Source organism: Rhinoderma darwinii, chromosome 9 (assembly GCF_050947455.1).
Source record: "Rhinoderma darwinii isolate aRhiDar2 chromosome 9, aRhiDar2.hap1, whole genome shotgun sequence".
NCBI lineage: Eukaryota > Metazoa > Chordata > Amphibia > Anura > Rhinodermatidae > Rhinoderma > Rhinoderma darwinii.
In genome coordinates, this window is record NC_134695.1 from 81,668,508 (window position 1) to 81,689,014 (window position 20,507).

The 20,507-nt window shown below is 43.4% G+C and overlaps 1 protein-coding gene across 1 annotated transcript in view; it reads right to left on the reverse strand.

Annotated features, from left to right (window-relative positions):
* Positions 1–601: 601 nt before the first annotated feature.
* ZCCHC14 (zinc finger CCHC-type containing 14) overlaps positions 602–20,507 on the reverse strand; it is a 28,907-nt gene continuing 9,001 nt past the window's right edge. Inside the window, 11 exon segments of the mRNA XM_075838319.1 lie at positions 602–1,699; positions 3,340–4,746; positions 7,369–7,512; positions 10,589–10,713; positions 13,568–13,659; positions 15,101–15,362; positions 15,440–15,494; positions 15,578–15,672; positions 15,773–15,879; positions 18,169–18,240; positions 18,452–18,525. Of these exon segments, the coding sequence (XP_075694434.1) occupies positions 1,644–1,699; positions 3,340–4,746; positions 7,369–7,512; positions 10,589–10,713; positions 13,568–13,659; positions 15,101–15,362; positions 15,440–15,494; positions 15,578–15,672; positions 15,773–15,879; positions 18,169–18,240; positions 18,452–18,525 (2,489 nt within the window). The 3' untranslated portion in view covers positions 602–1,643.

Sequence of the window (20,507 nt, forward strand, 5' to 3'; positions counted from 1 at the left end):
TAGGCTTCATGCACACAGAGTCCCTATGGTTTCATATTACAGAGCTGTAGGTGCCCTGTGTGACAGTGATGTATCACCCCCTAGAAGCATCATCTGATGGAACATGCCACAACTCCATAGGATATTATCGGCACAGTATATGGGCCTATAGACTTCTATGGGTGGTGTATTTTGTATCTGTAATACAGCCGTGTACATGAGCCATAACATAGTAATGTCCACACATTCGAGTTCCTCTATAGAGGGGATTAGCAACCTTCGGCACTCAAGCTGTTGTGAAACTACAATTCCCAGCATGCCTTAACAGCCTTTGGCTTGAATAATAAAGCCTTTAGCTGTCCGGGCATGCTGGGAGTTGTAGTTTCAGAACAGCTGGAGTACTGAAGGTTGCTGACTCCTGCTTTATGAGGACCAACAAAGAGAGATGATACAATGTGATCGTCACTACACGCATTTGGGATAAGGTGAAGAATTTTCGGTCTTTTCTGACCTTGTGACAATGTAACGAGACTCTCAGCAGTGCTTCAGCATTATTATCTCAGAGTCAAGTATGTAACAAGACGTTAATGTTCAAAGTAGAAAACAATCATGAGAAGCGTCGCGCGTTTCCTCGACACATCGCTTTAATCTTTGGTTTCGCTGCAGAGATGAAGAATTTAGTGCTAATTGACCATTTCCCCTGTCGGCAGCTTCATAATCAATACTTTACGGCGATTGAAACAGAAATGTCCTGCATTGAAAGTCTGGGAAACCGGTTTTAAAAAATATTAAATAAAATCTATAGTTAAATCGACACTTGTCCGGCAAGAACCGTCAATCACGAGACAGCGGCCTCATCTTCCAGGAGGAGTGACCGTATGTAGTGTTAGAAGTTATAGCCCTTGGTTACAAGTCTTCAGCAGAGATAATACTGTCAGGTCCGGGGCCCGGGGGCCCGGGTGGAGACTCCATGGCGCTCGCAGTAACATAATGACAAGCATGAAGTCTCTAATTAGGTTATCACCATGTGATTTTTTGTTTTTGTTTTTTCTAGGGGGATGGAACTCACTCCCTATTTGTAACACAGATCCAATGAAATAAAAAAAGATACATACAAAAATTAAAGTGCAAAATTCCTCCAAAGATGAAGTATCGGAGGGTCTACAGCCGGAGGAACATGAAGGTCCAACGTTTGGTTTATCCCAGAAAATTTCTAGAACTAAAAAAAAACAAACAATAATTCAAAATTGTCCTACCCTAGTGCAATCTGCAGGAATCCCAGTGATGGCTTCCAGGCGAGCCCTCGTGTAGTGTAACGCAGATGAACGGACGCGAGGCGCGGGACTGTTACCTCTTACATTTTACCTTCATGTTTATTGTAGCTGCCCTAAAAGTGTCAGATCGCGCTCGAGAGAGAGAGAAAAATAAAAACGATAAAAAACAAGTTCTTCACCAGTGAAACTCTTTTCCCAACTTCAGGTCTTATAAAAATCGAGGATCACACAGGCCGAGGTCTTCACGTCGCCATCAGGAAGAACGAAATCCTCGAAGCAGAATTTGGCAATACAGAAACATAGGCCCTGAAGGTTTTTCACTTCAGCCTGGATAAAACGAAAGCACCTTTAGACGGGAGCCGCAGGGTGGGGAGACCGATGTCCAGGGGGTTAATCGGCAGAGTCCAGGCCGTCTGATGGTGGGGCGAACTTAAGACGGAAAGTTCCTGGGTGGAAAAAAAAAAAAAGAATAAGAAAATGAGTGTCGGACAGAGGTCTGTGGGAATTGTATGATGCGGTTACATTTGCACTGATCACTAGTTTTGCTATTTACTAAAAAAAAGGGGGGGCTTCAATAATCCTGGAGACAGGAAGCCATGACTAAGAAGGTCGCCGGCGTGTAGGATCAGGTGACGCGGTGTCCTGGAGAGCCCTCCTTGGCTGCATTACAGTAAACATTCCTCTGAAGCCAATGTTTACAGCGCAAGCTTAGCCTTGGATAGGGTCAGTCTCCCCCCCCCCCCCGTATAAACAGATCATTTTCCAGTGCGCACCAAAAAAAAAAATCTTATATGAGAAGGGACTAGACAACCTCCGTATGAGAGGACCGGCCCAGGAACTATATCAAGTAAGCCCGGTGCCAGCAATTGTAGAATTAGGAGAACCCAGAGCCCCCATGTACAGCTGACCCCCTGACCAATCGAATCTATCACCTCTCACCACCTCGGAGTACATCCTTCTGTGGCAGCGTTATTGCAGAAATTTCTATACATCGCAGTGGGGCTGGTTTCTGCTACAGGTGCACAGATATGTGAAAGCCCCTTTCAGGTGTACGGGACAGTTGCCGAAAACTCTGCAACAAACCTGCTGTGTGTGAATATACCCTAAGTATGTTTCACCTTTAAAATCATTATTTTTTTTAAATGTCTATCAGTGAGTTTTGTGCAACTTTTGAATAAAAATTATTTTGACTTTTTGAGATACAGCAGCTTTGTATCCTGTACACAGAGCAGCTGTATCTTGTGCTGAATCCTGTATCCGTCAGTTCAGCGGGACTGAAAGAATTGTATTCGGCAACACTTTCGGAATATTTAGAGTAGATTTTATTTATATTTTTTCATTTTTCAATATATGCCAGTGGCTGCATGTGCAACGTTTCGGTCGTGAGACCTTCGGCGGGCACTGAGCCGTACTGGGGACTGGTTTACCGATTTTGCTGGCGCTGCTATAATAAAATTGGCGGCTAACAGCTCTATATGGCACGGTTAGCCGAATACAATTCTTTCTATCCACAACTGGGTTGGGACCCTATTTCGAGCACCTGAGAAAACTAGTGCTGTCTCAACAAAACCACATGTATAGTTCAGCGGGACTGACGGGTTTAGTGACAGCGGGTCCTGCGATCGAGCGGTTATCGATCACATCTAAATTCATAACTTAGATGTGATCAATAACAGGAGGATCCTACCGCTGACACGGAACCCGTCAGTCCCGCTGACCTGACAGATTCAGGTCTCATTGCACGATACAGCTGCTCTGTATACAGGATACAAAGCAGCTGTATCTCAAAAAGTAAAAATAATTTTTAGTATAAAGTATTTAGAAAGTTGCAAAAAACACAATGATACACATGTTTTATAAAAAAAACAACAACAACACGCTTTCACAGGTGTGCATCGTCTTAAACTGCTGCTGATCACACTATTTAAAGGGGTTTTCATACAAAGAACATTTATGGCGATTATTTTTAGCACAAAAAACACGATTATTGTTGACAATTGGATACCGTAATCTTTGCATCTATGGCTATTTTAAGGGCAATGTGATGAAATATGCTGAACGTTGAGCTTTAGCTGAACCAGGTTACCTTGCTGATTAAAATCCATTGATGACTGCTTACAGTCCTGAGCGCGGTGGCCGCTGACCCCACAGTTATAGCATGAAATGTTCCCACTCTTTTTGTGAATTGTGCCATTGATGGTTCCCATCATGCCCTGAGGCTGGTACACCCCTGCGGTGCCAGTTATAAAGTTCTGCATTGGCGGCAAGGAAAAGCCGGGCAGCCCTGTTAGCAAAGAGTCCGGGTTTAAGCCGTTATTGTACGGCGCGTGGACTACCGGAAACGAACCGCTGTTGTTGTATTGCTGGGTGTTGATATATCCGTTATTGCACATTGGATTGAAGGGCAAAAGAGAGAAGGGAAACATTGAGGGGGTTGTGATCTGATGCTGGAAATAGTTGCCATAATTGACGGCGACGCCGCCGGACCCACAGCTGCCGCTGCAGCCGCACGAGCTACAGACCGTGCACCCCGTCTGAGGAGGCTGCTGATGGTGTACGTGGTGGTGGCCAGGGGTCTGGTTGGCGATCTGAATGTTCATGGTTGGTGCGTTACCGCTGCCGCTGTAGTAGCTGTTGTCGGACGTGGAGGATACCGTAGGGCTTGAGCTGGGAACAGGGCAGCTTGGGAGACTGGTCACATTGCTATATGACGTGGAGGCGTGGTTGCTGGAAGTGGCATTGCTGTTTGCACAGAAGTTGCTGGGCATTTGGGACACAGGCATGCCACTCATAGCAGAAAAGGCAACTTTGGTATTGGCTGTATACAGAACATTTCTGGGGTTTATTATTGCAGGAGAGACACTGGTGCAAGTCATCTGTCCAACCACAGAAGAATCCGACGATGATACAAGAAGCTTTACAGGTGTGCGGGTCACGTGGAAGACTGAAGCGGATGGCATTGTGCTGGGGGCACTGCTTTCCACCATTAGAGTTTGCTGTTGAGCTGGTTTTATCGTCCTCTCCCCAGATAGAGCGTTTCCCACCTTTGCCCGGACCCCAAAGCTTACAGTCTGTTGCATGGAGCTGCGGTCAGGAATTATAGAGAGTATCTGACCAGGCAGCACAGGGCTGGATGAAGATTTGACATCCAGGAGCAGGTTTCCAAAGCTCTTCTCTAATCTCATGCCACTTCTGGGTCCTGGCAGAACTTTACTCCTCTCTTCTGAAGACAAGATGGAGTGTGGAGACGACTGAAGGATCTTCATCTCTGTGATGCCCCGGTCTGATTTGTGCAAAGTATTCATGAGGTGCAGGGGAGCAATGTGAGAGGGGACCCCAGAAATCATCTGAAGTGGTAACGGGTAATGGCTTGACCCACTGTCATTTTGCACGGGTAAAACCTGAGCTGTTGGGCGAACTGAACTTGATGTAAAGTGATTAACCAGCAAGACGGACTTATCTTTCTCTGTGCAATCCAAGTGCCTTCCAAGACCTACAAAAGAAATAGGATTAAGTTGCATGGTAAATATATTGGAAAATCAAAGGACGCCGAACGCATATTAGAAGCAAGACCATCCAAGTTATCAGAGGAGCAGCTGATATCAGTCACACATATGATGTAATGTCTCTGGAGGATATAATAGTGCTGGAGTGATATAAGAGGAGCGGCCGATATCAGTCACACATATGATGTAATGTCTCTGGAGGATATAATAGTACTGGAGTGATATAAGAGGAGCGGCCGATATCAGTCACACATATGATGTAATGTCTCTGGAGGATATAATAGTGCTGGAGTGATATAAGAGGAGCGGCTGATATCAGTCACACATATGATGTAATGTCTCTGGAGGATATAATAGTACTGGAGTGTTATAAGAGGAGCGGCTGATATCAGTCACATATGATGTAATGTCTCTGGAGGATATAATAGTGCTGGAGTGATATAAGAGGAGCGGCTGATATCATCACACATATGATGTAATGTCTCTGGAGGATATAATAGTACTGGAGTGTTATAAGAGGAGCGGCTGATATCAGTCACATATGATGTAATGTCTCTGGAGGATATAATAGTGCTGGAGTGATATAAGAGGAGCGGCTGATATCAGTCACACATATGATGTAATGTCTCTGGAGGATATAATAGTGCTGGAGTGTTATAAGAGGAGCGGCTGATATCAGTCACATATATGATGTAATGTCTCTGGAGGATATAATAGTACTGGAGTGATATAAGAGGAGCGGCTGATATCAGTCACATATGATGTAATGTCTCTGGAGGATATAATAGTACTGGAGTGATATAAGAGGAGCGGCTGATATCAGTCACACATATGATGTAATGTCTCTGGAGGGTATAATAGTGCTGGAGAGATATAAGAGGAGCGGCTGATATCAGTCACACATGATGTAATGTCTCTGGAGGATATAATAGTACTGGAGTGATATAAGAGGAGCGGCTGATATCAGTCACACATATGATGTAATGTCTCTGGAGGATATAATAGTGCTGGAGTGATATAAGAGGAGCGGCTGATATCAGTCACACATATGATGTAATGTCTCTGGAGGATATAATAGTGCTGGAGTGTTATAAGAGGAGCGGCTGATATCAGTCACACATATGATGTAATGTCTCTGGAGGATATAATAGTACTGGAGTGATATAAGAGGAGCGGCTGATATCAGTCACATATGATGTAATGTCTCTGGAGGATATAATAGTACTGGAGTGTTATAAGAGGAGCGGCTGATATCAGTCACATATATGATGTAATGTCTCTGGAGGATATAATAGTACTGGAGTGATATAAGAGGAGCGGCTGATATCAGTCACACATATGATGTAATGTCTCTGGAGGATATAATAGTGCTGGAGTGTTATAAGAGGAGCGGCTGATATCAGTCACACATATGATGTAATGTCTCTGGAGGATATAATAGTACTGGAGTGATATAAGAGGAGCGGCTGATATCAGTCACACATATGATGTAATGTCTCTGGAGGATATAATAGTACTGGAGTGATATAAGAGGAGCGGCTGATATCAGTCACATATGATGTAATGTCTCTGGAGGATATAATAGTACTGGAGTGTTATAAGAGGAGCGGCTGATATCAGTCACACATATGATGTAATGTCTCTGGAGGATATAATAGTACTGGAGTGATATAAGAGGAGCGGCTGATATCAGTCACACATATGATGTAATGTCTCTGGAGGATATAATAGTACTGGAGTGATATAAGAGGAGCGGCTGATATCAGTCACATATGATGTAATGTCTCTGGAGGATATAATAGTACTGGAGTGTTATAAGAGGAGCGGCTGATATCAGTCACACATATGATGTAATGTCTCTGGAGGATATAATAGTGCTGGAGTGATATAAGAGGAGCGGCTGATATCAGTCACGCATATGATGTAATGTCTCTGGAGGATATAATAGTGCTGGAGTGTTATAAGAGGAGCGGCTGATATCAGTCACACATATGATGTAATGTCTCTGGAGGATATAATAGTACTGGAGTGATATAAGAGGAGCGGCTGATATCAGTCACATATGATGTAATGTCTCTGGAGGATATAATAGTACTGGAGTGATATAAGAGGAGCGGCTGATATCAGTCACATATGATGTAATGTCTCTGGAGGATATAATAGTACTGGAGTGTTATAAGAGGAGCGGCTGATATCAGTCACATATGATGTAATGTCTGGAGGATATAATAGTACTGGAGTGATATAAGAGGAGCGGCTGATATCAGTCACATATGATGTAATGTCTCTGGAGGTTCTCAGCACTGGAGATATGTGACACTTCCTGTTACTTAACCCATTGAAGAGAACTACAAACTACAGTGAGCATCAGTCCAGCCTGAACTGGCTGATAACAGGAAGTAATAGACTGCACAAAAAAGAATAGTAAAAGCTGGAAGATGACAATTTTGCTCCGTACTATTTGTCTGGTTATGGTATACAGTGTTTCTCGGTACAGTCTCAGTGCTGGTTTGAATGAACATGGGATTATTAATCTGTTTAAATCGAAATCCTAATGAATATGGCTAAAAGAAAGCGTCCCTTTAAGAAGATGACAGCAGATGCCTTACGTCTGTCCATTTCCTCTGCACTATCAGAGCTTTCTTCTCGAGTTTGGAGTCCCATAGGGCTTGATGGTGAACTGGAATACTCTGAAGACGAGCTGCCTTCTTGAGGCATCCGAGAGGCTCCGGTCTCCACATCTACAGACAGTTCTAGAACGAAGAGGAGACATTTCTTTAGAGAGGAGCTGGCAGCGGGCAGAGAAGGTCAGCACTCGCTGATTACTGATAAATAGGATTTAGATTGTTAGATTGGGGACAATCACTGATCACATTACAGTCATATGTCCTGCAGGACCTCCGCTTCATACATGTGACACACCCGCAAACCAACAAGTTGTGAGAAATGGGAAAAACAGTCAAATTCTCATCGACCTCCAGAATTATAGATAAGATACTCAGCAACAGCAGCATCCACCACCAAAGCAAGGCAGATCCATGACAAACTTCCAGCAGTCTGTATCATGCGTCCCGGACACAAACTGCTGAGGAAATGACCCTACTGTGACCAAGATGCCAGAAAAATCACCGATAAGTAAACCAATACTGGAGTCAACCGTTCAGAACCAGAAATATTCTGTAGAAGCCTCTATTGAAACATTCCCTTTCTTCACTGGAATGTGGGACAGATTTTTCTTCTACGTGTACATGTAATGTATGAACACAGTGACTCCACCAGCAGAATAGTGAGTGCAGCTCTGGAGTATAATACTGGATGTAACTCAGGATCAGTACAGGATAAGTAATGTATGTACACAGTGACTCCACCAGCAGAATAGTGAGTGCAGCTCTGGAGTATAATACAGAATATAACTCAGGATCAGTACAGGAGAAGTAATGTATGTACACAGTGACTCCACCAGCAGAATAGTGAGTACAGCTCTGGAGCATAATACAGGATGTAACTCAGGATCAGTACAGGATAAGTAATGTAATGTGTGTACACAGTGACTCCACCAGCAGAATAGTGAGTGCAGCTCTGGAGTATAATACAGTATGTAACTCAGGATCAGTACAGGATAAGTAATGTAATGTATGTGCACAGTGACTCCACCAGCAGAATAGTGAGTGCAGCTCTGGAGTATAATACAGGATGTAACTCAGGATCAGTACAGGATAAGTAATGTAATGTATGAACACAGTGACTCCACCAGCAGAATAGTGAGTGCAGCTCTGGAGTATAATACAGGATGTAACTCAGGATCAGTACAGGATAAGTAATGTATGTACACAGTGACTCCACCAGCAGAATAGTGAGTGCAGCTCTGGAGCATAATACAGAATATAACTCGGAATCAGTACAGGATAAGTAATGTAATGTATGTACACAGTGACTCCACCAGCAGAATAGTGAGTGCAGCTCTGGAGTATAATACAGGATGTAACTCAGGATCAGTACAGGATAAGTAATGTATGTACACAGTGACTCCACCAGCAGAATAGTGAGTGCAGCTCTGGAGTATAATACAGGATATAACTCAGGATCAGTACAGGATAAGTAATGTAATGTATGTACACAGTGACTCCACCAGCAGAATAGTGAGTGCAGCTGTGGAGTATAATACAGAATATAACTCGGAATCAGTACAGGATAAGTAATGTAATGTATGTACACAGTGACTCCACCAGCAGAATAGTGAGTGCAGCTCTGGAGTATAATACAGGATATAACTCAGGATCAGTACAGGATAAGTAATGTAATGTATGTACACAGTGACTCCACCAGCAGAATAGTGAGTGCAGCTCTGGAGTATAATACAGGATATAACTCAGGATCAGTACAGGATAAGTAATGTAATGTATGTACACAGTGACTCCACCAGCAGAATAGTGAGTGCAGCTCTGGAGTATAATACAGGATGTAACTCAGGATCAGTACAGGATAAGTAATGTATGTACACAGTGACTCCACCAGCAGAATAGTGAGTGCAGCTCTGGAGTATAATACAGGATGTAACTCAGGATCAGTACAGGATAAGTAATGCATGTACACAGTGACTCCACCAGCAGAATAGTGAGTGCAGCTCTGGAGTATAACACAGGATAAGTAATGTATGTACAGAGTTACTCCACCAGCAGAATAGTGAGTGCAGCTCTGGCGTATAATACAGGAAGTAACTCAGGATCAGTATAGGATAAGTAATGTAATGTATGTACACAGTATCTCCACCAGCAGAATAGTGAGTACAGCTCTGGAGTATAATACAGGAAGTAACTCAGGATCAATACAGGATAAGTAATGTAATGTATGTACACAGTGACTCCACCAGCAGAATAGTGAGTGCAGCTCTGGAGTATAATACAGGATGTAACTCAGGATCAGTACAGGATAAGTAATGTATGTACACAGTGACTCCACCAGCAGAATAGTGAGTGCTTCTCTGGAGTATAATACAGGATGTAACTCAGGATCAGTACAGGATAAGTAATGTAATGTATGTACACAGTGATTCCACCAGCAGAATAGTGAGTGCAGCTCTGGAGTATAATACAGGATATAACTCCGGATCAGTATAGGATAAGTAATGTACGTACACAGTGACTCCACCAGCAGAACAGTGAGTGGAGCTCTGGAGTATAATACAGGATGTAACTCAGGATCAGTACAGGATAAGTAATGTAATGTATGTACAGTGACTCCACCAGCAGAACAGTGAGTGCAGCTCTGGAGTATAATACAGGATGTAACTCAGGATCAGTACAGGATAAGTAATGTAATGTATGTATACAGTGACTCCACCAGAAGAATAGTGAGTGCAGCTTTGGAGTATAATGCAGGATGTAACTCAGGATCAGTACAGGATAAGTAATGTAATGTATGTACACAGTGACTCCACCAGCAGAATAGTGAGTGCAGCTCTGGAGTATAATGCAGGATGTAACTCAGGATCAGTACAGGATAAGTAATGTAATGTATGTACACAGTGACTACACCGGCAGAATAGTGAGTGCAGCTCTGGAGTAAAATATAGGATGTTACTCAGGATCAGTACAGGATAAACAATATCACGTATGTACATAGTGACTCCAGTGTTTGTGTGGCTAGGTTCTCAGTGCACAGGGGTTTTTAGAGGTGGACATACAATGTACTGGGATAAGATTGATAACGGTATAGGCCATTGTAAGAGCTGATGCAATGAAACTATGATGCGGTCTAGAGTCTAATCTCCTTCCAGCACAGAATAGCATTGAAGCAATGACCTAGACATCACTGATGAAGTAGACTTACCTGTAGAATGGTTGCAGTGGACATTTTGAACAGGCCCCACATGACTAGTAGGGGGTACCCTTGCAATTCCACAACTGGAGAACGTACACGATGCTGAATTTAAACATCTTTTTTCAGACTTCTCTCTAATAAACACAGAATACAACAGTAAAAAGATACCCACCCATAATACATAGGCTGAAGTAGCAACTGTTATGAAGTATGGAGGCCCGTGTTGTTAAAGTTTACTTTCAGGCCTTACAAAAATTAAGCTTAAACAGGTTGTAAAACATGGCTTCTCTCCTCTAGAAACTGTTCACATCTGTATGTGGTATTGCATCTGAGCCCCATTTAATATAGAGCTTCACTAGCTCATCTGCATCAGCACAGCTTCATCCCTGTACTGCTTCCCCTTCTACAGCACGTAAGGGATCGCTTCTTCCTTGTGCTGACAAACACTGAGGCTGAGGAGTGTCGGATCCACCCCTCTCTCCACCTGCAGAGTTGTCCAATGTGCTCACCTCTTTACAGATACAGTCTGTGTGATTTGCCTCCTTCCCCTGTACTTTTCTGCCCATCTTTTCTACCTTAAATACTGTATATCAGTGTGATCTGCCCTCTCTGAAGACATATACATTTCTCCCCCTCCACACGATCTCCTCCCTCCTTACTGATATCTCTAAGGCTGTATTCACACGAGCGTGTCCGGTCCATGATATACGGACCGTATGTCGGCTGTATTTCCCGGACCGAACACACTGCAGGGAGCCGGGCTCCTATCGTCACAGTTATCATCGTAATCATGTTAATTTGCGTATAGGAAGCAAATGAACAATAAAAAAACAAAAACATTTTGATGCAAAGGTGAACATGAACTTAACGTTCTGTCTACAGCCAACTTCATGTAACTTTGTGACAAACAGAAATATAGAAATGTGTTAAATCATACATTTGTACCTAAAATTCACATCCATGCAGGGGCTTACACACCAAAACAATGTCAAAATAATAGATCAATGTGTGCTAATCTTGTATATACCACAAGCGTCCAGGTAAAAAAGATCTTTTTTATTTTTTATTTTATTATAAACATAGCAATACACAAATACAACAATCAAATAACCCCCGAACCACCCCCCTCCGTAACCCGGGATGGACACCAAAAAAAAAAAAAAGGGAACACCCCCAAAGGGAATCGTTTAACCTTGTAGAGACGCCTTCTTACACAGAGAATTTCACCCTGCCCCAGTTCTTATATTATCCTCCAAATCCGGCCGGAGTCGAGACCCCTCACCTCTTTGGTCCATATCCTATTTTTCTGCAACCAATAGCCAGTTCATCCTAGTCACCCAGCATATAACACTAGGAGGCTCCTCATTTTTCCACTCTTGAGCAATTAAGCTCCTTGCAATTTGTAACCCATCAGTCTATTTAATCTACCCCCACGTAAATAAGATCTTAAGCTCCCAAAAACGCTGAAACAGAGGCTATGCAACATTTGGCCGTCATCCACAAATATATAGTGCACATGGCAAACCGCTACTAGGCTACCAAAATTATTATTAGTTGAGAAAGCACAAAGCATGGCGTGTATAGAAATACAACTTAATGTTTTTTTTAAAAGAAAGTCACACTGATCAGCTGACTAAAGGGTCCTAGGCGCTATGACGAGCAGTGATTGTTTACCAGGCACAGAGCCGTACATTGGTAGTGGCTGTGCCTGGTATTGCAGCTCGGCTTATTAAATAGGACTAAGCTGAAAAACGCTGCAGTACAAGCCACAGCCACTACCAAATGTATGGCGCTGTGCCTTGTAAAGAAAGAAGGGGATGCGGCGCTGAGGGGAGGGAAGCATCACTGCCCCTTCATTCATTTGATGATTGGAGGTGATAAGCAACAACTTATTTTCTTACCACTTTTTATTGAAAAAATAATAATAATATAAAAGACCACCCCATATGTGACATTCAGAGAGCAAATTTGACCTCCAAACGATAGGGGGGAGGATAACACTGGTCATTTAAAGCCTTACAGGGACAGGAGGAAGATTGAAAAATCACACATCCTCCTCTCTCCCTGCATTTTTCCACTACCTCCCAGCACCATTTACTTTTCACACAGGCTGATGTTGGAGCTGCACAACTAAGCATCTCCTACTTCAGTCTGCTCTATCCCGGGCTTTAACTCAAGGCCAAGATGGCAGCTCTAGCCACCCATATCAATTACACACTCAGCCACTGAAGTGCTTCCCTGCCAGGACATATGAGATACATCCTTGGCAGGGAAAGAGTTAATGGTTGAGAAATGAAAACAAAAATTATTAGAAAGTTGCTGAACTTTGTTTGCTTGCTGTCAGTGAATACAATTTTTATTTGCGACTGATATTTTACAGAGGTCGAACTCAGACCGTACTTCCATTTTCCACTGACTTCCTTGCCTCCTACATTTCATTATTTCCAATTTCCTGCAACTTGCAGAAGGAAACTAATTATAGCCGCCGCGCCGCTGCTGCCACAGACCGCTACCTGCACGTTCCTTTCCCTCCTGTTGTTGGTAATTTACTTATAAAAATAGTTGCGATTAACACTTAGCCAGTGGGCTGTGCCTAAAGGTGGCCAAACACATTAGATTAAATGTCGTCCGAACGTGCTGATTTGGTCAAGATTGGGCAACCACCTAATATGTAAGGGGGTCTACTGATGCTCAACAGATGTCGAGGCAGAGAATGATCGAGCATTTGGATTTCAACATGCCCAATACTTTTGTTTTCAGGGGCGATAAGCCGCCAGATGTGTCTCCCCTCTCCCCATTCAGAATATACGAACACTGGGCCAAACCCAGCGTGCAAGTATATGGTGGGAGGATTGAGAAGAACAGCGGAGGCTCGTCTGTCAGCCATATAATGTGCATGTCCAGCCTAAGAGCTTCTAACAAATCATTATAACGAGATTGGAAGATGTCAAATAATGGCAGTGGTGAGGACGCGGGCAGGGCACTCACTTCTCAAGCTCCAGCTGAGTCTTCAGCTTCTTTTTCGCTCCCATCGTTAGGGATTCAAACTTGTTCAAATCTTCCTCGGTGAGACTCAGGAACTAATAAAAACACCAAAAAAACGAATGTGAATGTAATAAAAGTCGGACTCTTACCCTTTAAGACGTTGGATGCGCTTCCTAAATCACATTAGTTGCAGCTATTGGAACCAATCTCAATGAACGGGCAATTCAAAGCACGTACCATATTCAAATCAAGGTGTCCCTATTCTGATTGGCTGAGAGACTCGTCCTGGTCACACACAGTCATGTGATAGGAGGAGAATTCAAAGCAGAATCTGATTGGAAGTGATCTTTCCCTGGTTGCAATAAAACCAACCATGTCGGGTTGTTTGACTGTCGCTTCTGATTTTTTTTTCCTTTTTATGATAAGAAAATGAAAGGAATTCTTATAGGCGGGATCTGCACCCTCCTGATGGTTTGTATTTACTTATTATTTGTCATTTAAGGCCTGGTCTCTATAGTGACTGTGTCGGTTGCAAGTCATGGTAAAATCGCATAATTACTGTGATGTAACCTCAAAGTTTCCCTATGGGGGATAAAAAAAAAAAAAAAAGACACGACGTGAGAACTTTCTCACAAGGAAACATTCAAGTGGAGGCCGAAGTCGTGGTAACATTGCGATTTTACGGCAATATGAGGGCGCCCTCGTGGAGACCTACACCTGGTTTGTTGCTTTTCCCCAGTGTAAGGCGGACTCTGTATATTTATGTACTCCCGACATTTCACCTGAGTGGAGTGTAAAACTTCAGCCAGCAGGTGGCGCTTTTGGATCTATGAACATTGTTTCTCCAGCCTGTGCAGTCACATGATTTTTATACATTTTTTTTTTTAAACAAAAATTAATAATGTTAAAAAATGTAAATATACGTTCCGGAAATAGAAGAGGCGGTCTTAGAGCAATTCTGCAGTCTAGTGAGACAGTGCATGAAAAACCAGAGGTGATCCATGCATGAGTTAAAGGGGTTGGAAACTTTCTAAATAGAATTGGCACATGCCTTAAAATTAAAAGTTATATCACTTACTCATAAGTGGAACTTCATAAGTTGTGCTCCCCCCCCCCCTGATCTGTAGCATGGGATACGGAATGGGAGAGCATGTAAACAAATAAAGCGCCATGATGGAGGCGGTGGTGACTTATCAGATGGTTAATGCTTCCATAGTGTCCCCCGCCTAGACATGCACATACAAGCGCTGTACAAGTAATAGGTTGAAAATGTCTGTGTATAGCGGACGCTATGGATGCGGACCACCACCATCCCTGCGCTGCAAGTGTTTACATGCTTCCTTGTCCAACAGTTCATGTTACAGATCGGGGGGGGGTGTAGAACTTCTGAAGACCACGTTTTGAGTAACGAACACAAATTTTAAGTTTAAGGAATGTGCCAATTATATGTATAAAGTTGCCAACCCCTTTAAATGTATCTACCCAGACCTTGTTCGATGGCTTAGACACATGACTCGACCAGCAGAAGCGCATTACCTTCTTCATGGACAGCTGGCTGAATACTGCGTAGTATTTGTGTAGGCGTAGCTTTCTGAGCCACTCTAATATATCCTGCTGTTCTTGAGTTTGCGGACTCGGCACACTGGAAGGTAATCCGGTCGAGGACATGGGCTCCGTTTGAGACCGATAAGTTACAGAGGTGGAGCTCGAACACGGGGACATGCTCATTGTGGCTCCGCTGTGGTGCAAGGTAATGCTGCTGTGGGAAGACTGGATACCGGCTACACCGCAGATCGGTCTGCAATACAAGCAACATCCAATCAGACAAAGCTAGAGATGGAGATGCAAGGACAGGTACATTCAGCTGTTACACACCGTATAGAGGGGCCCACAGACGTGCTCACTTTCACATGGGATGGGTTGCTGGGACCTGTGGGAGATGTAACCCCAATAATCAAGCTTTATACAAACAGCATAAGGAATAAAAAATAAAAAATGTCTGGTAACACTCACTTAAGTTCTGATACTGTTGGTTGGATGTTAAAGAACTGAAGAATTTCTTAATAAGCTCACTCTTTAATACGTGGGGGGGCAGAGATGCCAAAAACCTGGAACCCAATACAAGAGAGTCAATGGAGCATTTCTGTCAGCGTGAAAAAGAAGAAGAGCAAAACAAGGGAGCCAATGAAGTGATCGGAAAGTTCGTACCGGTGATCAAAATCAAAATCCACGTGGTTCCTGTCCACGGAATAAGAGTCCATGCCCCCACGGTAAGGAATGCATTTCTCCAAATCTTCAGAGAACATATGAGCGAGCTGCAAGAGCAAAACAGTGAACTCAATACAGGACCGACTACAAGGAAGACAAAAGACCTGACACCTATTGTGTATATGGAAAATTCTGGGATAAAGGCTTAAAACTCATTCTCACCTCTGAACCCCGTGTTACGATTTATATATAAAATTAATAAGAAGTTGAGTCACTGTGTACATACATTACATTACTTATCCTGTACTGATCCTGAGTTACATCCTGTATTATACTCCAGAGCTGCACTCACTATTCTGCTGGTGGGGTCACTGTGCACATACATTACTTATCCTGTACTGATCCTGAGTTATATCCTGTATTATACTCCAGAGCTGCACTCACTATTCTGCTGCTGGAGTCACTGTGTACATACATTACATTACTTATCCTGTACTTATACTGAGTTATATCCTGTATTATACTCCAGAGCTGCACTCACTATTCTGCTGCTGGAGTCACTGTGTACATACATTACATTACTTATCCTGTACTGATCCTGAGTTACATCCTGTATTATACTCCAGAGCAGCACTCACTATTCTGCTGGTGGAGTCACTGTGTACATACATTACATTACTTATCCTGTACTGATCCTGAGTTACATCCTGTATTATACTCCAGAGCTGCACTCACTATTCTGCTGGTGGAGTCACTGTGTACATACAATACATTACTTATCCTGTACTGATCCTGAGTTACATCCTGTATTATACTCCAGAGCTGCACTCACTATTCTGCTGGTGGAGTCACTGTGTACATACATTACATTACTTATCCTGTACTGATCATGAGTTACATCCTGTATTATACTCCAGAGCTGCACTCACTATTCTGCTGGTGGAGTCACTGTGTACATACATTACATTACTTATCCTGTACTGATCATGAGTTACATCCTGTATTATACTCCAGAGCAGCACTCACTATTCTGCTGGTGGAGTCACTGTGTACATACATTACTTATCCTGTACTGATCCTGAGTTACATCCTATATTATACTCCAGAGCTGCACTCACTATTCTGCTGGTGGAGTCACTGTGTACATACATTACATTACTTATCCTGTACTGATTCTGAGTTACATCCTGTATTATACTGCAGAGCTGCACTCACTATTCTGCTGGTGGAGTCACTGTGTACATACATTACTTATCCTGTACTGATCCTGAGTTACAGCCTGTATTATACTCCAGAGCTGCACTCACTATTCTGCTGGTGGAGACACTGTGTACATACATTACATTACTTATCCTGTACTGATTCTGAGTTACATCCTGTATTATACTGCAGAGCTGCACTCACTATTCTACTGGTGAAGTCACTGTGTACATACATTACATTACTTATCCTGTACTGATCCGAAGTTACATCCTGTATTATACTCCAGAGCTGCACTCACTATTCTGCTGGTGGAGTCACTGTGTACATACATTACATTACTTATCCTGTACTGATCCGAAGTTACATCCTGTATTATACTCCAGAGCTGCACTCACTATTCTGCTGGTGGAGTCACTGTGTACATACATTACATTACTTATCCTGTACTGATCCGAAGTTACATCCTGTATTATACTCCAGAGCTGCACTCACTATTCTGCTGGTGGGGTCACTGTGCACATACATTACTTATCCTGTACTGATCCTGAGTTACATCCTGTATTATACTCCAGAGCTGCACTCACTATTCTACTGGTGAAGTCACTGTGTACATACATTACATTACTTATCCTGTACTGATCCGAAGTTACATCCTGTATTATACTCCAGAGCTGCACTCACTATTCTGCTGGTGGAGTCACTGTGTACATACATTACATTACTTATCCTGTACTGATCCTGAGTTATATCCTGTATTATACTCCAGAGCTGCACTCACTATTCTGCTGGAGGAGTCACTGTGTACATACATTACATTACTTATCCTGTATTGATCCTGAGTTATATACTGTATTATACTCCAGAGCTGCACTCACTATTCTGCTGGTGGAGTCACTGTGTACATACATTACATTACTTATCCTGTATTGATCCTGAGTTATATACTGTATTATACTCCAGAGCTGCACTCACTATTCTGCTGGTGGAGTCACTGTGTACATACATTACAGGCCACATGCTTACGGACCGTTTCAAAAGGTGACCAGCCGAATTGTGAGTGCAGCTCTGGAGTGATTTGTATATGAATACTAAAATATAGTGGCCATGAGCTGCTGGACACTGCCCACGATACACCATCAGCACATGCTGCCTATGTAGAGTGTTGTGGGTAGTGAATGTAGTACTTGGATTACCTTAGAAATTAACTCTGTAACTTCAGCTGAAGATTTGGTAACCAACGACACAGAGGAATCGGACCAAAATACCTGATGTAAAAGACAATTTCTTGAAATATTCAAACATATTAGTTGAGCGAAGAATCTTTATGGAGTGAAGTGGATCATCATAAATCAATCATTTCCAGCTTTGTCCAGGCTGCCTGCGGCTCCCGGGCTTTGTCCAGCGTATGCAGCAGCCGAAGTGCTCACCCAAAATGCTGCAACGTTTGACATTTGTGACCGAGCCTCCTCGACTTACCTCAAAACAGCAGTCTGCGTTCTGGTCTTTCTTCTTGTGCGGCAAAACCTTCAGTTCAATTTTTTCAACATTCACTAAAGAGAGAAAAACAAAAACAAAACAATTACTATCACTGAAAGTCTAATATATTAAAAGAGGTAAAAAAAATATTTAGAATGGATCCGTCATATGTGTCATGGCTCCTGTAAAGACAGAACCTTTGAGGCCAGTGTGAACAGAGCCCAATGCATAGAGAAAGTTCTGGCTTATAGGGGTTATCCGACCTTTAAAACTTGTGTGAAAACCTTGTAACTGCAGTAAGATTAGTCACTGACTAACGTGCGGTCTGTAGCGGAGAGGTCGCTGAATGCCAATCACACATGTAGTAACATGACCGCTCTTCTAAGAATGCAAAAATCAGCAGCACATCACAAATCCCAGCACCATAAACTAGTTTCCCTGTTTACAAACTTGGTGCAAGCTGAAGCCCCTCCAACTCCACGACAATATCTGGAAAAACCGCAGCACCCGTTTCTTCAAAATAGTAAAACAGAAAAAGCCCTTTATTTCACCATAACGTAGGGACGTTTCGACCCAAGATTGAGAACGGGCCGTGCTTGGGTCGAAACGTCGCCATGTTATGGTGAAATAAAGGGCTTTATCTGTTTTACTATTTCAAGAAACTTGTGCCGTGGTTTTTCCAGATATTATGACCATCCGTCTGGTGTTTATCCGCGGACACGAATAGGACCTGCTGTGAGTTTTGGGGCCCGGTCCCACACAGCCCCCCCCCCCCTGCTGCAGCTTATAAATCGGCCACTACAGATCAGTCCTTTACGGGGAGATGGTGGACGGGCCGGAGGGTCCTCGGTGACCGCGCAGCACAAAACTCGCTCTTTGTCGAACTCTTTATTCAGGAAGACACAGTAAAGCGTGGCAGGAAGAGTTGATGGAGCCACAAGTGGCGCACAGGATGATGCTGGGGGTTGTTGTCACATAACCTACAGATTATATGAGGCAGGAACAGGCCCCCCCACACCTATCATCACTTTTGATGTGGGATCGGGTGTGAACAACTATCCCCACAGTGCGCAAAACACAAATGTCCAGTCAGGGACACAGTGAGATTCCGTAATCTACCATAGATGGGACCTACCAGATCAGACGGTCAAAGAAAAGTTTATATACGGAACGTGATGGACGACCAGGAGCCCAAAATCAAATAACATCATAAAATTTGCTGCCATGATTTTTTTCCTTTAATGCCGGGACTTTCCGGGTTGAATTTTGTCTGTTCAAATTTCTGCTTCTGGACTTGTGAAATCCCACAATTTATTGCCCGAGTCGCCTAGAAGGAAGTGCTGGACTATCAGACGCCAAAGTGGCCAACATGCCAGTCCACAGAAAACCAAGGTTACCGCATATGGTTCACCTGCTATTCTCCTAAACTTATTGTTCCCGGTGATCGGCCACCAGTGGGTTTACGGTCTGCTAGGTAACGTTTGGCATTGAGGAGTCTGGGAAAGCTGGGTGACAACCCCTGGGGAAGCCATTATGGGGGCCCATATTGGTTGCACCCCCAGCTTTCCGTTGCTCTCTGCATGCCGTACACTCACTAAGCCTTTGATGCATTGTCTGGAGTCTGTGGGTAAAGCAGCAGAGGGAAAAAGGCAGAAATCCGGAGATGCATTAATGTGAGGCCCCCATAACTGCAGCCCCACCAGCGAAGAGCGACGCTGCAGAGAACATTCTACGCCAGCAAATGCTGATCAAAGAAAATCTCCTTTGTGGCTGCACATGGTTTCCGTACAGTACACAGGGAGTGAAACGCTTCCATCTGCAGCAGCGCCAAAGATGATTCATCCACGGGATGGAGGGAGCGCCGCCAGATGTTATTACTGACAGAAATTCCACTCCGGCATTGTCTAGACCTCGGATGCTGAGGAAAGATTGAAGAGAAGGGTCTGCCGGAGAAAAGGCTGTGCCCATAGATCCGTCACACAGCTTTCCACAGATCCTGAAGGGCATATAAATTGGTATCGTTAAGAGTTACATTTATCCTGCTCCTACTGCTCTG